The sequence below is a fragment of the Podarcis tiliguerta genome (assembly GCF_965153285.1).
Source record: "Podarcis tiliguerta genome assembly, chromosome: 12".
NCBI classification, from domain to species: Eukaryota; Metazoa; Chordata; class Lepidosauria; order Squamata; family Lacertidae; genus Podarcis; species Podarcis tiliguerta.
The window spans coordinates 3,668,032-3,695,509 of NC_139545.1; the positions used below are offsets into that span (position 1 = coordinate 3,668,032).

Below are 27,478 nucleotides of genomic sequence, written 5' to 3' on the forward strand. Positions count from 1 at the left end.
TCAAATGTGGGCTTAATTAATAGACCTGCACAGTCTAGTCTAGTTCAGCTCTTCTCTCTCTCTCTCTCTCTCTCTTTCTCTCTCTCTCTCCAGCTGCTATCAGCATTCTTTGTAGGCTTACAGGTTCTTGCCAGGTAGTTTGTTCCCCCCGCTATCACATTAATTGATAGGTCTATTAATTGACGGACTTCTGTAGTTTTGCACACCTAGGGAATAAATGTAGCAACTTCTGCCTTTGGGTGGCCCTGTTCAGCTTCCTAAACTCTCCAGGTAGGCTATTGGAAGGAATGGTAGAGGATTGTAGCCTTGCAGTCCTGCTATAGAGCAAATTTAGAAAGATATGCAAAGAGAGGAATGAACAATTTTTTCTGATAGCATCTTTCTTATTTTAGGCTTCAGTTCTGAGCTTGTGTAATTCACATTGAAATGCATGGCAACAAAGAGAAACAGAGCAACAGCTGCTTCTGATTTTGTATTAGGCTAATATTTATATCCCACTTTTTTATTCAAATAATAACAAAAGTAGCTTGCAATAGTGGGACGCGGGTGGCGCTGTGGGTAAAACCTCAGTACCTAGGACTTGCCGATCGTATGGTCGGCGGTTCGAATCCCCGCGGCGGGGTGAGATCCCATCGTTCGGTCCCAGCTCCTGCCCACCTAGCAGTTCGAAAGCACTCTTAAATGCAAGTAGATAAATAGGGACCGCTTTATAGCGGGAAGGTAAACGGCGTTTCCTTGTGCTTCGCTGGTGCTGGCTCGCCAGCTGCAGCTTCATCACGCTGGCCACGTGACCCGGAAGTGTCTTCGGATGGCGCTGGCTCACGGCCTCTAGAGCTAGATGAGCACGCGACCTAGAGTCGGACACGACTGGCCCATACAGGCGGGGGTACCTTTACCTTTTTAGCTTGCAATAGTAGTTATTTAAAGAGTAACAAACAGTGTTAGAAACTCAAATATATAGGCTAGGCGCCAAATGGCTCCTTAAACCAAGGTTATAGTTGCCAAATTGGAATGTCTAGTTGCCATTTTGGTGCAAGATGGCTCTAAAGTCTTATTTTTTAAATGATGGACTGACTGTGATTGATTATCAATTAAACATTTGGCTAGTTCAGATGACAACCTTGAGCCAGGTTAAGAACTTTGAGAAATTAAAGAAGAGAAGTCACTTGATCCAGGGACAGGACACATATATATTGGCCTGTTCCTATCTCTTTTTCTTAATGGTGACACAGGCCATTCGTAACGTAAGAGTATTCTTCACAACTGTGAGCAGGGCAATGAGCTGGTATAAGCAAAGACAAGTTACAACAATAACTATAATATTGTTCACAGCTTCTTCTCAGGCTGGACAGAAAAAGCATTTTGGTCCCTGAAATTCATTCTGATTGTGCAGATAAAATATGACTGATAGAATTCTACAAGGTGTGGCGTTAGTGTCTAAAAACAGTCCAGACCCAAGGATGCCCAGGCGTGGACCTCTAAATGGTGAGATATTAGGCCCAGGACATCTTCACTTGGTCGCAAGTGGCCAATAGGTGCGTAATGTGCCTGGCACCTGGCTAATTTCAAACACTGGTAACAAGAAAGATGCAGTGTTATAAAACACAGCAGGTCATTGATTAGACTTGAATAAGAAAGCCCTCTTTACCATCCATCAAAAGATGGGAAGAGAGGCAGTCTGGTGAATTTCCAGGAGGAAGGGGCATGGACGGGAAGAGAATTTGGCTGCTCCACTGAGTAATCCTCCTTTCCTGTTTGTCGCTCCGGTTGCACCTTTCAGACCAACCTTAAGGGAACCTCCACATAGCTTGTGTTAAAGCAATTCAGTCTAGAAGCTACTAGTGCATAGATCACAAGGACCCAGGCTATCCCTGTCCAGGAGTTGGCACAATGCCAGATGAAGCTGAAAAAGGCTCTCCCAGCTGCTGTAGCCACTTGGGCTTCGAGTAATGAAGGTGAATGAAAAAGCTTTCCTAGACATATGGGTGGTGGTGGGGGGAGGGGTTTGCAGTGATTTTTAGGAAGTCATTAGCTTGCACCAGGCGTCCTATTGGGAAGGTTTTATTTTGTTCTTAAGGGGAGGGGTCAGGGCTGCCAGGGAGTGGGTCCCAGCCAAAAAATGGCTGGGGAATGTTCCCACGGGGGGGGGGGGGGGATGCTCTGGGACAACCGATCTCAGTGATCACGGATAGGAGGAGGAGTTCTGTTAAGACCAGACTATGTCATTACAGAGGAGGTAGGTTTAGTCGTTGTTTGAGGACTATTCCTGCCTCCAGGTCTGGTCCTGACCGGACGGATACTAGAATCAGCAAGGGATACCCACATGACCTGAAGGTGCTGCTGTGCAATGCCAGGTCAATTATTCATAAGACCACTGCCATCCATGACTTGATCATGGATGGAGGACCTGACCTGGCATGTGTAACAGAGACTTGGTTGGATGAAGCAGATGGGCCTATCCTTGCCCCTGTTTGTCCACCAGGTTTCTCTTACGCACAGCAACCCAGGCCTTGTGGGCGGGGAGGGGGGGTTGTAGTGATTTTTAGGAAGTCATTAGTTTGCACCAGGTGTCCTATTGGGAAGACCCAGTTTTATGAGTGCATGTTCTGGAAGTTGGGCAATAGGGGCAGTACAGGATTCCTTTTGGTGTACCAACCTCCTCGCTGCACCAAGGATTCCCTGCCCGAGCTGCTTCAGGTTGTGGTGGATGTTCTCCTGGAGACACCTAGTTTGGTTGTCCTAGGGGATTTTAACATCCATGCCGACACGACCTTACAAGGGGCCGCTCGGGACTTCGTGGAAAGCATGGCCTCCATGGGGCTGTCCCTGAATAAGTCTGGCCCAACTCATAGCCGCGGACATGCCTTGGACCTGGTGTTCACCTCTACTGACGTGGGTGATTAGACATTAAGTAAAAGTGAAACAAAAGAAGTGCCATGGTCAGATCACTTCCTGGTGCAACTGGACTTCTCCGTGATCCTTCCCCTCTGCAGGAAGGTGGGACTGATTCGGATGGTCCGCTCCGCCACTTAATGGATCCAAATGGTTTCCAGAGAGTGGTAGGGGATGCTTTATCCCATGTTGATGGCCTTTCAGCTGATTCCCTGGTGGCCCGCTGGAATGTGGAGTTAGCCAGGGCTGTTGACTGTTTGGCTCCGAAGTGCCCTCCGATTGCATGGAGCCCAGACAGCCCCGTGGTTTTCCACGGATCTGAGGGCAATGAGAGACGGCTAGTGCGCCGGTGGCGGATAACTCATTCTGAATCAGACTGGACACAGGTTAGAGCTCAATGTCGAGCCTACCAAGTGGTGATAGTGACAGCAAAGAGGGCCTTCTTCCCCACCTCTATTGCATCTGCAGAAAACAGCAGCAGGAGATTCCAGGTGGTTCGTAATTTAACAGAACGACCTGTTTCATTGGGGCCTGATAAGGCCCCCCAATATCTCCTGCAATGATTTTGTAGTTTTTTTGCAGATAAAGTCACTCAGATTTGGAAAGAGGTAGACTCCACCGCGGGAGCAGGGCCGGGGCAGGAGAGTGCTAGAGTCCTGTCTAGTCATGGGATCTGTCTAGCATGGGATCAATTCCAATCTGTTTCCTCCAAGTATGCAGATAGGCTGCTTGGACGAGTGAAACCAGCTACCTGACTCCTTGATACTTGCCCATCCTGGCTAATAAAAGTGAGCCGGGAAGGGCTGGGCGATGGGCTCTGCAGAGTGGTAAATGCTTCTCTCTGTGAGGGAGCCTTTCCAGAGCCACTGAAAGAGGCAGTCATTAAACCGCTTATTAAAGAAACATCTTTAGACCTGGCTAATATGGCCAACTATTGCCCAGTCGCAAATCTTCCATTCTTGGGCAAGGTGGATTAAGCACCTGTGGAACAACTCCAAGCATGCCTGGAAGATGCGGACCATTTGGATCCCTTCCAATCGGGATTCAGGCCTCATCATGGGAGTGAAACTGCCTTGGTCACACTGGTCGATGATCTCTGGTGGGCTAGGGACAAAAGTGAAAGCTGTTTCCTAGTTCTGCTGGATATCTCAGCAGCCTTTGATACCATTGATCATGACATCCTTCTGGACCATCCAGAGGAGCTGGGAGCTGGGGGCACTGTTATGCTGTGGTTCCGCTCCTTACTCCTGGGCCGTGTCTGGAAAGTGGTGTTGGGGGATGAGTGTTCAGACCCCTGGGCTCTCACCTGTGGGGTGCCTCAGAGTTCCGTCCTCTCCCCCATGCTCTTTAACATCTATATGAAGCTGCTGGGAGAGATCAACAGGGGATTTGGGCTGGGTGTTCATCAGTATGGAGATGATACCCAGCTCTACCTCTCTTTTAAATCAGAACCAGTGAAGGTGGTGAAGGTCCTGTGTGAGTGCCTGGAGGCGGTTGGAGGATGGATGGCGGCTAACAGATTGAGGTTGAATCCTGACAAGACAGAAGTACTGTTTTTGGGGGACAGGAGGCGGGTGAGTGTGGAGGACTCCCTGGTCCTGAATGGGGTAACTGTGCCCCTGAAAGACCAGGTGCACAGCCTGGGAATCATTTTGTACTCACAGCTGTTCATGGAGGCACAGGTCAGTTCTGTGTCCAGGGCAGCTGTCTATCAGCTCTATCTGGTAGGCCAGCTGAGACCCTACCAACCCGCAGACTGTCTCGCCAGAGTAGTGCAGGCTCTAGTTATCTTCCGCTTTGACTACTGCAGTGCACTCTACCTTTAAGGTGACCCGGAAACTACAACTAATCCAGAGTGCGGCAGCTAGACAGGTGACTGGGAGTGGGCGCCGAGACCATATAACACTGGTCTTGAAAGACCTACATTGGCTCCCAGTACATTTCCGAGCACAATTCAAAGTGTTGGTACTGACCTTTAAAGCCCTAAACGGCCTCGGTTCAGTATACCTGAAGGAGCGTCTCCACCTCCGTTGTTCAGACTGAAGTCCAACGCCGAGGGCCTTCTGGCGGTTCCCCCACTGCGAGAAGCCAAGTTACAGGGAACCAGGCAGAGGGCCTTCTTGGTAGTGGCACCTGCCCTGTGGAATGCCTTCCCATCAAATGTCAAGGGAATAAACAACTACAGTGGTACCTCGGGTTAAGAACTTAATTCGTATCCAACTTTTAGAAGACATCTGAAGGAGCCCTTATTAGGAAAGTTTTTAATGTTTGAAGGTTTCCCCCCCCTGTTTTTAATGTTCTGTTGAAAGCCGCCCAGAGTGGCTGGGGAAACCAATAAATTCTTCTTCTTCTTCTTCTTCTTCTTCTTCTTCTTCTTCTTCTTCTTCTTCTTCTTCTTCTCATCATCATATGATGTGATGTTATCACATGTATTTTCTTGCAAGTCACAGTCAGCAACTTGGCCCGGGGGTGTTAAATTTGTGGATATGTTCTGCCTGTTACAATTCAAGGAGAGAGAAGGGAAATTGGGGGCTTCCATTTTCTGCAGCCTTCCCACGTTTTCCATGATGCCTAACTTTAAGCTAATTTCTTTAATCATGTAAATCATCTACTTCTAGGAACAATGCCATACTCAAGTTTGAAGCCCAAATCTTAGCAAAAGTTTGCTTCAGTGTTATGACCTGAGAGTTTCTGTAATATCACTCACACAAACAGACCATTTCCATTTGAATCTGTCCTGAACTTTTTCTGAAGATAATTTCTCATCAAAAGGTCCTTAAGAACTTCGGCATCCAGAATGTCACAAACCACTCTGTCAAGCTGAGAAAAACAGATATTAGAAAGCAACTTGAGGCTGCTTTTCACTTTGCTGATTGTGCATTAAACAGTAAATTATGGAAACAGTATTGGAAAAAGACTGCAAAGCTGCTGTGCTGTGTGAGCTTGTGCCCAACAATCCCTAAGCAATCACCTTTTAGACTGTTATCCTTTGTGGATGAAACAATGGATTCCCCAGTCTGCCGTTTGAAATAGTGGGGATCACGACAAGAATTAGTACAGTCCCATGTGGCATGTGAATGTCAGATATGCTGATATCCAAAACGCACTCCATCTGTGAGCATCCTTAGAAACTAAACAAGTAGGGACTTTTTGGTCCCATATTATATTTACATTTTCAAACATCTTAATTAATCTTCAGGCTTGTATTTGCTCCCAAGAGGCCGCCTCTATGTTGATTAGTGTGTTCCCATTTAACTTGATTTGTTTCCTTGCGAATGGGATGTGACATTGCATGACTGAGGCTCTTAAAGCCGCAACCAGTAAGAATGTTTTACTTCGGTATGTCTCATTGGGTTTGTTTGACCATTTTGTTTGACACACACGCGCGCACACACACACGGATACCCCCCCTTCAGATTTCACATTTGACTTTTAAAAAGTGTATTGGAGCCCTTTGGAGTAGTTGAATTGGATGATCATTTTGACTCTTAAAAGTGTTTCTGCAAGGGAACAAATTTCAAAATTACTCATAATGAAAAATTGAAATCTTCTGGCTCTTCAATGTCTTTTTGTCTTATTTATATGTTTGACTACTAGCCAGCCATACTATCAGAATTTTAATGCTGCATTTAGCCTCATCCTTATGCACTGTTCCAATCTGTGCAATTAATTATGGTTTTCATTGTTCAAAGTCTTGAAAAAGTTGCAAAGATTCAAGCACAAACTAATTTCTAATTCGTTCTAATTAGTTTTCAGCACGCTTTTTGGACACCAGAAAGTCTGGAGATACTAAATTTGTTGAGGTCCTACCAGAGAGTTAATAAACTTCAGCCTCTGGTTAAGTAATAACATTGCATTACTTTTCTTGCCTTATATTCAAGGCTTATTTAAACAATATATTAATGTGCCTTAAAATTATTTTTTGTCTTACAAGCATACATGTGCCACCATGGTCTGTATTCTTTCTGCTGCTTTGTTTATAGCAACCTACAGTGTGGATGATAAAGGTAAAGGTAAAGGTACCCCTGCCCATACGGGCCAGTCTTGCCAGACTCTAGGGTTGTGCGCTCATCTCACTCTATAGGCCGGGAGCCAGCGCTGTCCGAAGACACTTCCGGGTCACGTGGCCAGCGTGACAAAGCCGCATCTGGCGAGCCAGCGCAGCACACGGAACGCCGTTTACCTTCCCGCTGGTAAGCGGTCCCTATTTATCTACTTGCACCCGGGGTGCTTTCGAACTACTAGGTTGGCAGGCGCTGGGACCAAACGACGGGAGCGCACCCCGCTGTGGGGATTCGAACCGCCGACCATGCGATCGGCAAGTCCTAGGCGCTGAGGTTTTACCCACAGCACCACCCATAGTGTGGATGATACAGGTTAATTAATTCAGGCATACGTGCTTATGAAGTATCTATAGGGCAGATGTTGGACTAGGTCCCTTCTCTTCTTTTTTCTGGGTATGTTGAGCCAATTTGTGACTATTGTCTTTTCATCACTAATAGCTATCCCACCCCCAAAGTTATTTAATTAATATATTTTATTTATTGAATATAATTTAGCTACCGCAACTAAAATTAAATAACTGAATACATGGTCACCAGAAAATATTTTGTGATTTTGCATCTTTCTGCTCTTCTTGAAAATATGTCTGGGAATCAGGATACAAAAATGAAAATATGTTTGGCTAGTTCAGGACTCAATTCATTTATCAGTTGCAAACACTGACTCGACCACTTCAACTGATTTCTTCAGATGAAGAATTAGATTGTTAATGTGTCAAGCACATACCATTGTGGTGTCAGGGTAGACTTTGGTAATATGGCACCCACCCTGAGCAAGGAGAAAATTTGGTGCCACCCCCGTAAATATTTCTTATTTTCACAATAATTCCTTTGTATGCAGTTGCTTTTTTAATAATAATAATAATAATAATAATAATAATAATAATTTTTTATTTATATCTTGCCCTCCCCAGCCGAAGCCGGGCTCAGGGCGGCTAACAACAATAAAATAATGCAACATTCTAAAAACATTTCATTATAAAAATTAATTAAAATCAAATTGATGGCAACCATTAAGCAAAAATTCTGCGCAGATTGCCAAAGGAGGGAGTCAGGCTGCGCCCTGACCAAAGGCCTGGTGGAACAGCTCTGTCTTGCAGGCCCTGCGGAAAGATGTCAAGTCCCGCAGGGCCCTAGTCTCTTGTGACAGAGCGTTCCACCAGATCAGGGCCACAGCCGAGAAAGCTCTGGCTCTAGTTGAGGCCAGCCTAACCTCTCTGAGGCCTTGGACCTTCAGGATGTTTTTATTTGAAGACCATAAGTTCCTTTGTGGGACAAACCAGGAGAGGCGGTCCCGCAGGTATGGGATCTTCTCAGTAGGTTTATGGATCTTCTCAATAGGTTCATTGAAGCTTCACATTATTATTACTTTGGGTAGGTACTCATATAAACGAAGGTTTTATCATCATCATTTTGCATCCCCTTGGTTTGGCTCCCTGCTCAGAGGAACCACCTGCACCGCCCTAAGTCAGGCTCTGGCGTTGTCTCATAGTGCTCAAGGGGGGATCCGTTCCAGTATGCTATAACTTCTCCTTCCTTAAAAAGAATTCTTCTGGTGTTTAGATTTGAATACTAGAGTAAGATTCTGAACATATGCACCAAATTTTATTTTACTGTCTTAATGTTCAAGAGAGATTTTGTAACACAAAACAGCTTACAAGTAGACAGTGCCAAACTGTGGAGTTATTCCACAATGTCTTTGGCTCAACCAACCCATTGCTTACACAGAAACCAATGTTGTATAGTAAGAAGCATGAAGCATGTGTGGATTTGTTATGTATGACAATTTTGAATACACAAGCACACACAGACTCTTTTGTTTGGCTGCAGTCTGACATCACCTCCATGCCATATGCATATTAGGCATAATATAAATGTTTGTGATGGGAGAATCACCATGATTTTGATCTTCCCCCCTCATTAATTCATGGGAAATTTATTTTCTTAATCCTTCAGACCACTTAGTCAATAAGTTAGGGTTTGTGACTTGATGTGGCCATTTTGTTAAAGATGAGCTTAAAAATATATTTTTACAGGTTTGAATTGAGATCTGGGGTAACAGTGGCTTACAGTGCGAACCAGGAACTTTGCTTTGAAATTCTCCTCAATTCCCCTGATGCTCACACACCATTCCTTGCACCTAATCTGACACATCAGAACTGCTGTGTTCTGTTTTTTTAACTCAGTATGCTGATTTTGAAATGACCAGTGCCAAATTGTTTCTTGTTAGTTTATTTTAAAGATTGCGCCTGGCAACTTTTGATCAAATAATCTCCAAGGTGGTTTACAGCGAATCAAAACAATGCCAATACATAAAGCTACCCATAACCCGTGTTCATTAAGCCAGTGACAAAGTTTTCTTCTTCAGTGGCGAAGTGGTTTTCTCTGGGACAGGTGGCAGCTGGAGCCAAGTCTTTCCGAGGCTGAGGGGTGGGGAAGGAGGTGCAGGTTTCCTGCAACTTTTCATAGCTGGAGCTAGGCTGGTCTTCACCTTGCCATGGTGTTGTTCCTGGGAGAGTAGGGAAGCTGCATCCCAATGGCCCCAGGTGTGAATTCAGTAAAGAGGTGGGAGGAGGTTGTGGATGAGCTCACCTGCTATTACCAGGGCCAATTTCTTACTATAATAATAATAATTTATTATTTATACCCCGCCCATCTGGCTGGGTTTCCCCAGCCACTCTGGGCAGCTCCCAACAGAATATGAAAAACACGCTAAAACATCAAACGTTAAAAACTTTCCTGTACAGGACTGCCTTCAGATGTCTTTTATAAGTAAGATAGTTGTTCATTTCCCTGACATGTGATGGAAGGATGTTCCACAGGGCGGGCACCACTACTGAGAAGGCCCTCTTCCTGCTTCCTTGTAACCTCACTTCTTGCAGGGAGGGAACTGCCAGAAGACCCTTGGAGTTGGACCTCAGTGTCCAGGCTGAACGATGGGGGTGGAGATGATGGGGGTGGAGACGCTCTTACTCAATAAATAATGTCTGCTGAGGCCTTCAGGTTTCCAGTTGGGCCTTAGTGACGGCTTTGATTACTTGGATAGCACTGCTATCCACACAATGAAACCATGGCTTAATAAAACAGGGTGTGCATGAGTTTTCTCCTGGTTCGTTTCTGCTCCTGCATGAGTGTGGAATCCCGGAAGTGGCAAGGAACCATAGCTTCCTGTTGTGTGCAAGCTGGCAACTATGGTTAATGTTTTCCAGACAAGCTATGATTTGGAGACCTGCTCTGAAACAGAGATTTTATTGTGAGAATCGAGCCTTTGTCAAGGCAGCAGGTCCTAATCAGATACAGGTGAGTTAAGATTTGGAATTGGGAACAGAGGAGAGAATCTGATTAAACTGCATAAAATGAGAAGAATGAAAAAAATGAATGGGGAACACATGTTTTACCTTTTCTCATCATTCAATGAAATCGACATATGCTATGTTTTTTAAAAAGACAATTTTTATGTAAGTTTCTTATGTAACTCTCTGTGACCAGAACTGGTGGTTGAGAAGATTTTTGAATTTAGAAATATCAGTAGCAATTAGCATCAATCCCAGGGCACCTTTGCTAATGCCTTGGGCTTCCTACCTAATTTTAACTTAAAATGAAATCCTTTCTCCTGTAAAATTTTAAATAATAGATAGGCACAAGCATTACGGATATTTGCATGTAGTGAAGGAAGGTTGTATACAGTTCCTTTAATTATTTAATGATAGCCATGTGGCTCTCTACTTGGTTATTTTTCCTTTAATGTGATTCTTAATATATCTCTATAGCATGAATCTTTTTGTTTTTAAGTTATCTCTGACATGCAGCCTTCTCATCTTGGCGCCTAACAATACTGAACCCCCTATTTTCAAGTCGCTGTTGTGTAAAAGCCATCTAGTTAGAACTCTCAAAAATAAGAGGCTTGTCTCTGGAGGACAACTCCACATTGCAGATGGAGTATAATCCTGAACATTGTTCCCCCCTCCTCCCTTCTGCTTTCAAATAGCTGGGGACAGTGAGTCAAGGACTGAGAACTCCCTTTGTTTCATGTAGTGTGCATTGCAGAGAAGGAATGTAACAGAGCAGAAAATGAAGAAAGACATAAAAGAATCTCAGCTCAAGGAGGTCAGATCCATCACAGACTTAGCGTTGCCTTCAAAGATGCCTGGGACAGGTGGCAGTTCAAGACAATCAGAGGAGAAGCATCCGCTAATGCTGAGATAAGGGATTCTCAGGGAATCCTGCTATCTGGTCCCTGTTTGCTTTGATGTAACTCTGCTAGAGAAGACTTCTGGGAGCAGGCTGCTGCCATGCTCGGGATGGGCTGCTGGTCTTGAGCCTTTAAAGGTCTCATTACAGTGGTCCTTGAGGATTAATCGTCTCTCAGGTTCATACGGGAATGGAGTGGTCTGAAGGACCAGTGCGGGGATCTTGGCACCACCTGCACAAAACATTCTTCCATTCTTCTCTTCACCTCCTCCCTTTGTCTCCCCCATATTATTGGTATGTGATAGAAAGTTAAATCTCAATCATCTTGGCCTTTCTGCTTCCCTCTTTGGCTTTGACTGAGGTATTTTTTGTTGAGCACAGCTTGAATGGTCACCAAACCATTAGCAGTAAATTGGTGGCTTCCGGTAACTGGACTTACTTAGCCTGCTGCTTTTGGCAGGTTTTTTGTTTTCTTTCCACTTTCTGTCCTTCTATATCACGCCTGGGCAATTGAAGACCACAAAGCTATGATGCTATATGACTGCAGTATTAAATATGTTTTCTGACCGAGCATGTTCAGGACTGGATTTAATGTTAGAACAGTTTTTAAAGCACCCCTTGTCTCAGCCCCCATGTAGTTACACTCAACTGTTGTGTATAATTAGATGCCCAAGGCAGTGGATTGAAATGTGCATCCACATTGCTAACCATATCTCTGTCTACAACTTGCAGTTCACATGAGAGTTGTATTGGATGCTTTTCTTTCAATTGCACATCACATTGCAAGTGTGCATCTGCATCCAAACTGTGAGTTTGATTTTTCTGTGCATCAAGGGAATCTGTGTGCCAAAACCACCTTCTGTACATTTGGATGTCTTTTGCTGGATCTGACCAGTTATAAGTTATTTCCTTATTCATTGTGCATGCGTAAGAAAAAAAGAACACATGGAATATTCACATGGGGCTTGCTGACTTTGATGAAAATGCAGTGTTTGTTCAATGTTGCAAATAATTGAGTGTCTATTTAATTTTTTTGTTTGTTCTCCAAGTGTTCTGATGGAATTGCCTTTTACTAGGCAGTGACATTTAAAAATGAAACCAGGTGGAAGTTCTTTGTTATATTAGTTACCCAAGACCTGCTCCTTTGGATTGCTACGCTAGAAAAGTTGTCAGTATGGACAGTGAGGACTGCTGCATCTGAGATTCACTAGGATCTACAGAGCTGTAAACTAACTGAATAGTGCTACAGCTGCTGAAATAGTGTTTTAGCAACTACAACACTGGTATACGTGCAAACTATTAGATGGAGTAGAAACCAGTGGTGATGGGGGGGGGGCAGGACTAAGGATGACTGTCCTACACATATTCCTAGAGTAATTTCAGCCACTCATAACCTGAGAGTCTTAAAGGGTTGGTTTCATGATGGGATAGAAATTTGATGCGTAATAATGTAGAGAGAACTGGTAATAAAGCTACTGTAATAGAATGGGTGCACCCGTCTTCCCTTGCGCAGAATAATGCTGTCTCTATTTGCGAAAGCCATTCTGTGCTTTAGGATTGGCTGTGAAGAGGTGAACATATTATCCTGCCTCATTAACAAGGCATAAAGGAATTCATACATCATCACTGTGCAGCAAATGTAATTTTAGCTCAAAACAAACACAACAACACTTAAAATATAAGAAGGCCAATGTGGTTTACAATATGTACAGAAAGGATCTGTGGGCAATACCCACCCTAAAAAAGTCATAACTTTTCCATATTTTAAATAATTCAAAGCATTCCTGTTACTGAGTAGAATAGTATTATTTTTGTGCATTTTTAGTCAGACTTAAAAAAAATTGAGTTAATCAATTTCTGCCACCAACTTGCACTAATTCATCATGAGTAGGATCCAAATAGCTACTTGGGGTGCAAAAAGGAGCTTATATTAGTCCAGTGAATTTTATTCCCTTTTTTCTTTGATCCCCATGTACGTCACAAACTGCTTTTGAATTTTCCCTTAGTTACAACAGTAGGAATATTGTTAAAGAAAGAAAAGGAAGTCTGACGTCCTCTTGGGTTGTTTGGGTGCCAGATTACTATCACTTCATTTATTTGCCTTAAAACATTATATTGTTGAAAATGTGTCAGAAGACATTTGCTCCTTACTGTTTAACCAGGATTTCAGAAGCATTTGCTATAAAACATTCGGAACACATTGTAAACACTGTAGACAAAATTAGAAATCCAAATTATATTTCTACTCTTCATATCCTGGGCTTACAGAGTAAACATTTTGATAATCTGTTAATCATCTCCAACAGTTGTCTCTTGTTATCATTAATATGCATGCAACATATAAAATATTGTAGCAAATTTCAATAACTTGGGTGCTTCTACAGATTTTTGTGATGGAGAAGACTTGTCAATCAGAAGGTCGGCGGTTTGAATCCCTGCGATGGGGTGCGCTGCTCTGGTTCGCCAGAAGCAGCTTAGTCATTCTGGCCACATGACCTGGAATCTGTACGCTGGCTCCCTCGGCCAATAAAGCGAGATGAGCGCCACAACCCCAGAGTCGGCCACGACTGGACCTAATGGTCAGGGGTCCCTTTACCTTTACCTTTATCCTTGTCTTGAGGGACGCGAGTGGCGCTGTGGTCTAAACCACTGAGTCTAGGGCTTGCTGATCAGAAGGTCAGAGGTTCGAATCCCTGCGACGGGGTGAGCTCCCGTTGCTTGGTCCCTGCTCTTGCCAACTTAGCAGTTCAAAAGCCCGTCAAAGTGCAAGTAGATTAATAGGTACCACTCTGGCGGGAAGGTAAATGGCATTTCCGTGCACTGCTCTGATTTCACCAAAAGTGGCTTAGTCATGCTGGCCACATGGCCCAGAAAAACTGTCTGTGGACAAATGTCGTTTCCCTCGGTCTGTAAAGCAAGATGAGCGCCGCAACCCCAGAGTCGTTCGCGACTGGACTTAACTGTCAGAGGTCTTTTACTTTTACCTTTTTAAGGTGATGCTAAAAGGCAAAGGTTTTTTTCTTCATTTTATTAGCGATTTCCATGGAATCCCATGCTAAAACTGTCAGGAGTCCTTTACCTTTACCTTTATCCTTGTCTTGGTGACTCGGCTTTCAGCCCAAGGGGAAATAACCTTACAGTTTAAGTGTGAGGAACCTACAAGCCAAGGGTAGAACTACCATATTAATGCCATCATGTGTATGTTGCCCAACGCGAGGTCAGAAAGTATATTTTGGATGCTGGATTGAGAGATGAATGTAAAAGGGAGACTCCTGTCCCATCTTCAGAACTGTACAGAGAAGAATTGATAGGAACTTGATGCCGAAGAGCAAGCGCCCGTGTAATGCGTTTCTGATCAACTCTGATGTGTTGTTTTGTAAGTGGACTGTTGTCTTAATATATACTAGACACTAAGTAACGTGGGTGGCGCTTAGGGGTAAATCACAGAGCCTAGGGCTTGCCGATCAGAAGGTTGGGGGTTTGAATCCTCACAACGGGGTGAGCTCCCATTGCTCGGTCCCTGCTCCTGCCAACCTAGCAGTTCGAAAGCACATCAAAGTGCAAGTAGATAAATAGGTACCGCTCTGGCGAGAAGGTAAAAGGTGTTTCTGTGCGCTGCACCTAATGGTCCCCACCTAATGAACCCCAGAGTTGTCCATGACTGGACCTAATGGTCAGGGGTCCCTTTACCTTTGCTAAGTAACTTACTAAATGCCATTTCATCTTTCTTGGTCTTCCACTTCTTTGTCTTCCACTGTGAAGAAATAAAGAATGGAGGCAAACGAGTTTTTTTTTCTAATGACCTGCGTGAAGAACCTGGGAGATGGATAGCAAAGGCAGCACCTTGCTGATGTGTTTTAATAAACATTAGTTTACAGTCTCTGACAACAGTGGGCAAATACACGCAATTACTTGGAAAATTTCTCCAGTGTTTGTATGTATATAAATCTCTCCCTAAATCTTCCCAGCTGGGAGTTAGGCTGGTCTTCTCTTGCAGTGGAATCCAGGCTTTGTTCTCATGTTCAGCTCAGCTCAGTCTGGAATAATTCAGAAACGTATTAGATTGCTACTCCCCAAAGGCCTAATGGAATAACCTTCACTCCTAGCCTTTGGGAAATAAGCTCAAAATCAGGCAGATTTCTTGATTAAAGAAAGAACTAACTGTGCACAAATTGCTGCATAACAATTTGTGTTAGAAATGTAGTGGAAACAGAAGACCGATACACATTTTTCTGTTATTCCCTAATCAGGATTTTTAAAAATGTGTTTTTACATTCTTTTGGTAGCCATTGGTGGATGAGTCTTGCTGCTTATGAAAATCAATGAAATGTGATATGTAACCCATGGTTTAAGCACACACAATTTAATATCCATTGTGTAGTGCCGGAACAGGGCAGTATAACTATGCTGTCAATTTTTATTTTGGTATTTTTTTGAATGTGTGCAACAAAGAAATGGAAGTGATTGCACGTAATGTAGTTGAGACTACAGGTGTTTTCTAGTCAAATTATTCAATAAATCAAAATCAGGCCTCTTGCTGTAGGTATTGTTTAGAATTGGATATTTAAAAGATTGTCAGTAGTTTTCCTTTGATTGAACAAGACACTCCCGTCAGGCAAGAAACATGTTGTATTTTGATGAATGGTTGCGTTAGGAGACCAAGTCTAGGGACATAGCAAATAGCAGTTCATATTGTACTTAACATCCATTTTTTAAAAAACTTGAAAGCTTATATGCATAAATGAAAGAAGTCTTAAATATCCTTTCAAGCTCTTAACTGCTTACCCGAAACTGTAGCTCTGTAACGGCATACAGTCTCCCCTCTGTACTAAAGAATATATGCAACTTGTGTTTGTTGGCCTGGAACTGATTATCTCTTTAGTTAATTAGTTCTCAGCCCCAAAGTAGCCTAGCCACACAGGACGTAGTTCTGTATCGTTTGTCCACAATTGCTGGGAATTTTAGGTTTCAGCATTCTTGGGAATAAAATGAAATTGCAGACCATGAGCAGCTCCTTCATGTCTACCAGAAAAACTCTCCAGTCCTAATACTTTTCTAAAACCAGAGGAATTACATGGGAACAAGAGATAAGAGGATTAGGCTCTCTAGATACCCAGCAACATGTACACAAATGCATCTCCAGGGCCTTTTTTCATGTTTTCTTCTTGGGGCTTCTTGGCTAAGCGCATAAGAATGACAGGAACCTTTGGTGTCAGTGGGAACACATCTGAGCTGATCAAATATTCTACGCTTCTTCCCTCTCAAACGTGAAATAGAGACCCAGAGCAAAATGTTGTGAGAGTTGCAAGGTTGATGCTGAAAATGGCAACCCCGCTCTTCCCTCTCCTGCTGCTGTCTGGTAATACAAAATGTGAAGCATAATATTTCCTCTGAGTTTCCTTATCCTCTCTTCACCACTGGGGCAGGGAAACCCAATGGCTCTTGAGACCATATTGTGCGTTTCGTATCGCCAGATATCTCCAGAGGACAAAGGAAGTAATACTGGGCTGCCATTTTCAGTGGCAAGTCACACATTTCTCATGGGTAAGCTAAAAACATGACAAAAAGTCTAGATTGCAGATCTTATGAGGAAAGGAACTGAATATGTTTAATATGGACTTAAAAATCAAAGGGCACAGAACATTTGTTGACTTACTTTTATTAAGGATGTTGTGATTACTAAGACCCAGCAAGGATTTCTCAAAAATAGGTAATAGCACCACTCTATTCTGCCTCGGTCAGACCACAGCTAGACTACTGTGTACAATTCTGGGCCCCACAGTTTAAGAATATTGACAAGCTGGTACGTGTGCAGAGGAGGGAAACCAGGATGATAAAGGGTCAGGAAACCAAGCCTAGTGAAGAACGGTTGAAGGAGCTGCTATGTTCAGCCTGGAAAAGAGGAGACTGAGAGGAAATATGATAGACATCTTCAAATATCTCAAGGGCTGTCGCATGGAAGAGGGAACAAGCTTGTTTTCTCCTGCTCTGGCACCAGTGGCTTCAAGTTACAAGAAATGAGATTTTGACTAAACGTCGGGAAAAGCTTTCTGATAGTAAGAGTTTTTCGACAGTGGAATGGCCTCCCTTGGAGGTTTTTAAGCAGAGGTTGGGCAGTCTTCTGTAATGGATGCTTTAGCTGAGATTCCTGCATTGCAGAGGGTTCGACTGCTTGACCCTTGGGGTTGTTGTTCTCATCACCATCACCCTCATAATCAAAATAATGGAAGAAATAATAGTTCTTCTAGGCAAACTAAGGCCCGGGGGCCAAAATAATGGAAGAAATAATAGTTCTTCTAGGCAAACTAAGGCCCGGGGCCCGGATCCGGCCCAATCGCCTTCTAAATCCAGTCCGCAGACGGTCCAGGAATCTGTGTGTTTTTACATGAGTAGAATGTTCCCTTTTATTTAAAATGCACCTCTGGGCTATTTGTGGTGCACAGGAATTCGTTCATTTCTCTCTCTCCAAAATATAGTCCAGCCCCCCACAAGGTCTGAGGGACGGTGGACCGGCCCCCTGTTGAAAACGTTTGCTGACCCCTGCTCTAAGCTGTTTCTAGGAAGTTCTGACTCTTCCTTGCATCTGCGGCTCCCCCAACATCTCCTGCCCCATTTCCAAAGTTTCCCTAAACCCTCAAGCAGATCTTGAGGATGGGGGGCATGGGGCAGTTGCAGAGGGAAGAGGGAGGGAGGGACTTCCTATTTCGGAAATAATGTGTTTTGTTCATGGAAGGGAAATTGGGATCCAAGCTGTGGTGATGCTGCCTCAAATTGCTAGACTTTAAAAGTAACTCCGACCTCGTGCACAGTCTTGCATTATATGGATAAGAAACACATTAGGAGGAAGGGGAAAGAAAAGTAGAAATAGTTGTCGTTTTTAAAGTCAGCCAGGATAAAACAAAGTGATCAGATATTTTATAAGGCGATATTTTAATTTTTTTAAAAAACAACATGAGAAGAGTTTGATCCTGGGTAGAGGGGCTTTACAGTGATGGGAAATGGAAAAGGAATTTAGACATGGAACAGAGAGGAGAAACATGGCTGATCTAGAAGGCTTGTCTATACGGAGTGAAGGTCCAAGGAAGAACAGAGAGACTGAGCAGAAGAAAAGATAGATATAAAGGGGCAAGACCCTGGAGATATTTGAAAGTAAGTGCAAGAATCTTAAATTGGAGACCTAAAGTGAGAAGGAGCCATTGAAGAGAGCAGCACAAAGGAGTCCTATGATTGGAATGACAAGTAGAAAATATCAAATAGTATGTATTCAAAAAACCCTTGGATAAGAGGAGATGCAATTGCTTATCCCCAGGCATTAACTCACTAGGTGGTTCTCGTAGGCAAACCTTTGCTCCTTGACCCAGCAGCGCTTATTTAATGACCTGTTTTTAAAATGTGCATATTGCTTTTCAATAGACTTCAAAGTGGCTGCACACAGTTTTTAAAACCAACAACTTCATATGAAAATAATAATATTGAACTGCTTTAAAGGCAGCTGTGTATGAGAAGCTCTCTGAACTCTCTAAAGACCTGTATCAGTTGTTGCCCCTAGCAGAATGCCTTCTTTGCGTGCCTGATGAGAACTTGCACGTGCCCTTATAGAGAAACATTGCCATAACTGTGGTTTAGCTGTCGCTGGGGACAGAATCTACCCAGTCTTGATGCAATCAAAATGCATCATTTCTAAGTCTCCGAAATCATTTATCCTTATAAGCTTTTTCATTGCTGCTAATGTTTCTGAATGCTTGAAAATCTCTTGCAACTGCAGCCTGTTGCTGTACAAGGTTGCTCATCCAAGGAAAGCTCACGCCATGTCTGATCCTGAGGTGTTTGTTGTTTATGGAGGCTTCAATTAGCATCTGAGTGATGTCACTGGCAAACCTTTGTTCTCCATGCAGTTACCTGAGACGCTTGATGCCAACATGTAAAACTGCTTGTCGACTGAAAGGTTCTGTCATACAGTTCTGTGTGTATCGTTTGGGTGCCTCTGCAAGGCTGACAGGAAAGCCATGCATTAAAGTGTGCCCTTCAAATATACAAGATTGTGTTCTGTGGAACTTTGACACTTATTTGGTGCACAATTGGAAGTATTGAGTAGGACAGGTACGCTTCTGGTATGAGGTTTGTTTTAAACATCACGTGTAAGTTATTTCTTTTTACTTCTCTAGTCTGAAGTTCACAGATAAAACTATATCAGTCCTTTCAGGGCTCCCATTTCTATATTTTTTTAAAAAACCAAATTTTATACATGCACACTATTCAAAATTGTTGGACTGTTGTATTTGAGTATATATAGCTGAGTACCAAAATTATGAGTAAGATCGAACAACTGTGAAGAAAGTGTCATTTGTAAAATGTTTGGAGGATGGTCTTGTCCTGGTGCCTTTGCAGCCTCAAAAATAGATGTTCCAACAGATACTAGAGGTGGAGATCTGTGGGCAAGGTGATAGCTGCCAGTCCCTGGGCAGAATATGGCCTGTGGAAGGCAGGTTTTAGTGCCCTGCATAACTCATTGCCTCACGCCATGGTTAGCCAAACCGGAATAAAATACGCAGAATAAGAATTATTATGTAAATTTGCATGATTTAGTCAGGGAGCAGAATCTAGTATCCAAAATTTTAACTGCAGGTGTAATTGCTGGTAGCTGCAGACACATCCCATGCTGTGTCCAGGTTAGTTGGAAGCACTGGGAATTAAACAGGGTGAGGGGAGAGACTTACAAAACGCATTTTGAGTTGATTGAATTGAGAAATAAATACAGAAGAGAGCCCGCTTCCTTCTTGGACTAAGTATTATGATAAGTAGGTTATGAATGGAAAAGGGTAAGTGTCCTGGCATTTCTAAATAAGTTGTTCACAGTTAACCTTCTTTATTGGAGAAAAGTAGGTTCATGAGCCCAGAGTTGGACATCAGTGAGAAAAAAGGGTTCAAAAATCTTGTTACTACTTTAGTGTGAAATCTCAGCCCTGTGCTGCTGTCAGTTGGCACTTTCTGATTAATTTTAACTTGATCAGCATTTCACCCTTAAATAAATATGAAGGCTAAATTTCCCAGTAATTAGAAAATATTTGAAAGCAACTATTAATTTTTCTCTTTACTTCTCCTGCTGCTCTTAATTCAGTTACCTTTTCTTTCTGATCAGAATCATGCTGCTTCACAAAGAAGCTTTACAGACATGTGCAAAAAACTGCAGAAAACAAATGTGTTTGAAAAAACATTTATTTATTTAAATTGCTTGCTTGCTTATTGATTGATTGATTGATTGATTGTAAATTACTGCACGTCATGACCTCTTCTTGAGTTGGCACCTGGTCCAAGCCCAGATCTGTTGTTGTGCAATATGTGGCATCATCCTAAAGTTACAATCCTATCTATACCGACTTATCTGGGATTAAGTCCCACTAAACTCAAATGGACTTACTTTTGAAAAGACACCCATAAGAATGCACTGCACATTATAGGTTGGAGCTAGACTAAGGCGGCAGTCCTAGGCCGCCATTTAAATTCTGTGAATAAATTTAGGATAGTGCAGTAATCATGCTTATAGTAAACAAGTTTAGGATCATTCTGCAAGACCCTGAAGAGGCGGCTGTGTAGTAGGTATATCTTACTTTTTGCAATAGGGAAGAGAAGGCAGTACTTTCTTAGCTCCCCCCACCCCATCCTAGTCACTAAGGGAGAGGAAAGCACTGTACTGATTATATATGTAGAAGTCATTGGCTTTTAAAACGGATCCTCCTGTTCTTATTTGTTTTCTAGCACAACAGCTGAGCATGTAAGAAATGATGTAAACTGATTTCACTGGTGCAAAAGAGTGGCAGTTTAGGAAGCTTGTGTCCTGAACTAAATATCAGTTTTGCAGATGAAGCCAATAACTGATGGAAATAAATGCATTCAAAAATCACGATGCCTCTTTAATGAATTAGGTGCCAAGGTTTCTTTAAAAATAAAATTGTAATGTTCTGCATGTTTTTCTCCCCCAGATTCGGCCCCTGCTTTGAATTCTATAAAGTACTGTAAGTAAACTTTTTTTTGTACTTGATTTGTTATAGTGAACATTCATTTTCAATTATACTTTGTTATGTTTGTTTGAATGGCATCTGCCATAAAATATATTTGAAATAAAAATGTGCAAACACTCCAGGGAAATGCTCCAGTTTTAGCTAAACTGCTTGCCCCCCCCCCCCCGGTGCATGAATTATTTTGTCTGAGGAGGAACTCCCCAAATTATTTTGAAATCAGCTTTAGCTGATATATCTTTGGCAGTTGTAAACTTGAAACAAATGCTAGTTGCGACATCTGATGCCCTTTGAGGAGTGAGATGAAGGCTGTCCTCCCTGAATGGAGCATCAAAACAAAAGCCTTAAGTGAATATTTTACCTTTACTGTCTCTGTTTCTTCCCATCACAAATGCTCCTGGAGAGCTTCAGCTGATCAGAGTGAAAACAATACCAGGCTTGATGTTGGATTCCATATAAGGGGGCTTTGTAGAGCTTATGACTCATGGGCAACCTCTGGATTTATTCCTGACCCTATGAAGCTGCCTTGTATAAACATCCATCCAGACCAGGTGTTGGGATAACCAGGCCCAGGGTTCTGATATGGCCCTCTAGCTTCTCTGTCTGGCCCTCAGGTCTCTGCCCAGGCCAAACCCTTCACTGTCCTTGCTCCATACTCTCCTCCAGTGTTTTTGACTGCCTGGAATGTATGTACTTCCTTCCTTCCTTCGCCAAACCTTAATTAGGCATTACAAATATAAAGGTAAAGGGTAAAGGACCCCTGACCATTAGGTCCAGTCGTGGCCGACTCTGGGGTTGCGGCGCTCATCTCGCTTTATTGGCTGAGGGAGCCGGCATACAGCTTCTGGGTCATGTGGCCAGCATGACTAAGCTGCTTCTGGTGAACCAGAGCAGCGCACGGAAACGCTGTTTACCTTCCCATCGGAGCTATTTATCTACTTGCACTTTGATGTGCTTTCGAACTGCTAGGTTGGCAGGAGCAGGGACCGAGCAACCGGAGCTTACCCAGTTGTGGGGATTCGAACCGGCGACCTTCTGATCGGCAAGTCCTAGGCTCAGTGGTTTAACCCACAGCGCCACCCGCGTCCCTATTACAAATATAGGCTATCATAAAATATCCATATGTAAAATGGTAAAATTTATACAAATAAACAGCCATGCAAAAAATGTAATAATGAGGATTTTCATTGGATTTTCTTCCCGCTAAATAGTGTCATTCGCCACTCTAAGAGATACAGTGGTACCTCGAGTTTCAAACACCTTAGTTTACAAACACTTCAGGTTACAAACTCTACTAACCTGGAAGAATTACCTTGGGTTGAGAACTTTGCCCCAGGATGAGAACAGAAATCATGTGTCGGCGGTGCAGCGGCAGCAAGAGGCCCCATTAGCGAAAGCACACCTCTAGTTAAGGGCAGTTTCTGGTTAAGAACAGACCTCCAGAACGAATTAAGTTCATAACTAGAGGTACCACTGTACTATTGTCAAAAACTCAGCCACCCTTGTAGTTCCAGGTAAATGTCAAGTGGATAGAATCTAATGTTAGATTACCCAAAAAGGGGGACAGCAAACATTTGCATAGCTGGTTGTACAATGGACAGCAGAAAAAAAATAGGTTCCTTGCCTTGAATGTGTCATTGAACTGAGACAATGCCTCTTGCTTACCTGGATAAAGGATGGAGATATCTGTGTAGGAATCTCTGAAAATGTCTGGCTTTTGTGTGACAACGTAGAGCAGGGGTCAGCAAACTTTTTCAGAAGGGGGCCGGTCCACTGTCCCTCAGACCTTGTGGGGGGCCGGACTATATTTTGGAAAAAAAGAAAGAAAACGAATTTCTGTGCCCCACAAATAACCCAGAGATGCATTTTAAATAAAAGGACACCTTCTACTCATTTAAAAACATGCTGATTTAGAAGGCGATTGGGCTGGATCCGGCCCCCGGGCCTTAGTTTGCCTATCCATGATGTGGATTGCTACATCCATTGACCCACCCATGCTTGCCTCTTGTTCTGCCCCCTTTTGCCTCTGGCCTCATCCACCAGTGGCATGCGACATCTGAAATGTTGCCCACAAAGTCTCGTGGAGGAGGCTGATTTTCTGGATCCATTTCAAGTGGGGTTTTGGCCTGGTTTTGGCAAAGAAACTGCCCTGGCCGCCTTATATGATGATGTCCTTCAATCCTTATATGATGATGTCTGTTAATCCTCCTTGACCTCTTGGCAGCTTTCAGTACCATTGATCCCTGTATCCTCATGGAGAGACTATCTGAGTTGTGGGTGGGTGGCATTGCTTTGCAGTGGTTCTGGTCCTACTAGGATGGTTGTCTTCAGCGGGTGATGCTTGGGGGCTGCTTTTCAGAACCATAGGGGCTTCAATGTGGGGTCCCTTAGGGCTCAATTCTATCCCCCATGTTGTTTAATATCTATATGAAGCTGCTGAGTGGAGTCACCCAGAGTTTTAGAGTGTGCTGGTGACGCACAGCTCTACTTCTCTTTTACACCTGTGAGTATGGAAGTGGATGTGCTCGGCCGTTGTCTTGCCTTGGTAAAGGAATGGAGGGTCTTCTCGGTGTCCTACTTTCCCAAGAGGTTCGGAGGATGGCAACACAAGAACAGGCCTTTTGGGTTGGGGCTCCCAATCTGTGGAATGCTCTCCCCAAAGAGGCTCGCCTGGTAGCTTCATTACATGCATCTAGGCACCAGGCAAAAACATTCTTCTTTACTCAGGCCTTTGGCTATTAAATAAACTATGGCCTTTTAAGAGTGGGGAGACTGTTATTATGGTTGTCTGACCATTATGCATTTTATTATGCTTTTATTATTGTGCTCCATATACGGTAGTGTGATCTTAATGTTGTACACCGCCCTTGGATCTTTTGATACGGGACGGTATATAAATCATATAAACAACAACAACAACAACAACAGTGTGGCCCTTGAGCTGTGAAATTTCCCCATCCCAATCTAGCCCGTGCTGCTTCCCAGGCTCTCTGAGATCTTCTGTCTGTGATTGTTTTCAACTGGTTATGACAGGGATTGACGCTTGCAATGAAATCTGCCTGCTGCCACAGAGCTGTGGCATCTCCTCATGGGTAAGATATGACTGATAATGAAGGCCAAATACAGGAGAGAAAATACCTATCTGATTTCTGGAACTGTTCAGGTTGTGCCCACGTCAATCCTGCATAACATCCAATTCATTCAGCATTTCCCAGTGAGGTGTGCGTGATTCCCGGACTTTTCCTGCGATGTCTAGATTTCTACACATTTCTGTTCTTGATTCCCCTGTGTATATACATTATATATCCAGGCAGCTTCATGTTGCATAATTAGAGTAAAATGGAATCTGAACATGAAAGTGGCACTGAGGGGAGTTTTCTCAAGTGATATTAAGCACACTTCTCAGTCTGGTGTGTATCACTGGTGAAAGCTAAAGACAGCCATTCACAAATCTGAATGCACCTTTTGTCAGTTAACTTTTTCATTTGTTTACACATGTGGAAAATGGTGGAAAATGTCACATGTGAAAATAACTCAAGAGTTTCACTGAAAAGGACTTGCACTATTCTTTTAAATACATGAACCTTTTATGGCCCAAACCCAAATACTAGGCATGCTAATACTTTGGCAGCCAGCGCTTTAGGATAAAGGGTGCCAACAATGTACTCTCTCCCAAATCATGATGTTACCCTGTTTTACAAGTACTGTATTCTAATATTGCAGAGAAAGATGCTGGTGCAGATTATTTATAACTGTGTATAAAGATGGAATGCCTTCAGGATATTATGGCTTTGTTCTCTTCCCCCACCCATTTCTAAAGGAACCTATGGGAAATAAATAATAATTCTATGAATAAAAAGTATGAAAAATGACCACGTAATATATCTGTGAAGTCGCTTTCCTGATGTTCAAGTTGTGGATTTTCTCCCTGGAAATCTAAGGAAGTGTCTATTTCTTACCCTTCCATTCAGAAAAATGATCCTGGCAAGCGGCCAACTTCCCTCATTCTCTTTATCTAGGATTCAAGTGCCACTTTCTTTTCTCTCTTTGCTACCCTTCCTCGGCGCCTCCCCCTGTCCATTCACTGCCTGTCAGGTCTGTAACCAGTCCAGCAACAAGCGGGGGTCATAAATGCTGATCATAAATGCCATCACCACTCCCCCCCCCCAAAAAAAAATTGGCTTCAATGCAGTTTCAGCATTCTTGTGGTATTTCACTTTTCCTTCTTCCTTTTTCCTTTTTGCATTGGCCACTTGATATGGCATACTTTGTCAGGAGCATCCACATACATAAATCATGGCTTCCCCTTGTAATTAGGGAAATGATTGAGGTCCCACTCATACGAGTTTTTATAGGAAATTCCACAACTTTTACCTGATATCAGACACCTGGGTTTCCTACTTTTGGAATTTTTTCTTTAGTCCAAATGTATTCCAGTTATGTGCATAGAAGTTGTTGTTGTTGTTGTTGTTTTACCTGCCTTTCACCCTGAGGTCCCAGGATAGGGCACAAGGATTTAAAATATCATGAATGCATTTATCTGCACCTTCCAGAACATGAACTATTTCATAGAATCATAGAATTGGAGAGCTGGAAGGGAATTTGAGGTTCATAATAGATGGAAATATTGTAGCTCATTTTTTATTACTAATACAAAACCAAACTGTGGGGGAAATAATGAGGTTCAAGCCCAGTAACCCTGTGCTGCTTAGAACGGCCAATAGCATCCAGACTCCAATTGTCAGTCAAACAGGAAGTCTATTTAGGCCAGAGCTTTCCAAACTGTGTGTTGCGACACGTTAGTGTGTCGGCTGCAGTGTGCAGGTGTGTTGCATGAACTGTCCCACACTCTTATAAAGGGTTAGTTTAACCTCCGGTTTGCTAGTAAAACTAAATTGCTGTAAAACTAAATGGCTCCTTACACCAGGGCTACAGTCGCCAAAATGGAAGGCCAGTGATCCCAGGCATGCACCTCCAGGTGCTGATGTCAGGCGCCATCCTGGCATTCAGGCATCTTCACTTGGTCACAAGTGGCCGATAGCCAGGTGGAAAATGTGCCTGGCACATGGCAAATTCCGAACACTGCTATGCAATGTGGATAATTTCAGGCTCAGAAACAGGGCAAGGAATGGTTCCTACAGTCATTGCTGCATTTTGTAGGCGCTCCAAGCACCTCAGAAGTGCTGCACAACTGCTGAGATGATCTCTGGTTCCAGCTTCAAGGTTTGGAGGATGTCTGGGTTCATCATGCTCACCAGAGGAGGCTGGATACTTTCCATGATGAATATTTTGAGTGTTCTTGTACATAGGTCTCTTGACTCAAACTTAGAGCGATACAAAGGGGGTAGTTAAACAGGGAAGTAATGCACCCATTTGATTGTCAAACTCTGGTAATCTTTGATTTCTACATAGTCTAACAGTTTGAGACACTATTTATTGTTACATTTTTATTTTTGAATATTTTGCTGATAGGCAAACTTGCTCTCTCTTTAGCAGAACTGGAAGACTATCAAAGCACATTTGTTTATGCTTTCGGACTGTCTTCAGGTTTTTCTGTGTTTTAAGGTTTTGGGCAACAACTCTCTTCAGATCAATAGACTTTGACACTATGAAAATGACCAGTTACGTCTACCAAAAAGTCTTACAGCTACAAGTACTGATATTTTGATCAAAACTTTTCTCCATCTCTGACAGAAAGCGGTAGAAGCAGCAGGGAGTGACAGCAAGTTCATTCTTTTTGAAATGCTGTGCTCTCTTAAGAGTGAATTCTCTTTTTGGTAGGCAACTGAACTCCCAAAAGTGTCAGTAGGAGGCCTGCATGTCTGTTTAGGGTGCAAATAGACCTTCTTCTCTCCTCCCCCCCACTTGTTTGGTTGTATTTTCTAACTGAAGTATTGTCAGCTTAGGTTCCTTTCTCAGGTATTAATCCGTTTTTATTTAACTGCAATTTTATCCCGATTGCCAATTTTCTGCTTTTTTCCTGGGGGAAAATATTTTGCGAATTGTGAACTGTATTAATGATTTTGAAACAAACAAACAAAAAAGCAATGAATATGGTGTCTTTAAGGGCCCTGAAGAAGAAAGAGCAGGCTCTGGAATGACTGCAAGGAAGATGTTAGTTAGAGAACGGGTCAAACCAGCACTGTATCTGCCACTCAAGGATAGCAGCCCAGTTTGGGGGGCTGGGGGGGGGCAGCAAACTGTCCACAGTTTTTTTGGGGGGGGGATTGCTTGTTTAATTGACTTTATGGATCTAATATTTTTTTTTAGTTTGCTTCTGTAAACTGAGATGGTAAACAACAGATTTTCCTTGGAGGA

The 27,478-nt window shown here is 43.1% G+C and overlaps 1 protein-coding gene across 5 annotated transcripts in view; it reads left to right on the forward strand.

The window, feature by feature from the left end:
- GLI3 (GLI family zinc finger 3) overlaps positions 1 to 27,478 on the forward strand; it is a 253,340-nt gene that overhangs the window by 99,123 nt on the left and 126,739 nt on the right. For all 5 annotated transcript variants that reach the window (XM_083407003.1, XM_083407001.1, XM_083407002.1 and 2 more), the window contains one exon: positions 21,125 to 21,157. In XM_083407003.1, the coding sequence (XP_083263129.1) occupies positions 21,125 to 21,157 (33 nt within the window). The remainder of the gene's footprint in view (positions 1 to 21,124; positions 21,158 to 27,478) is intronic.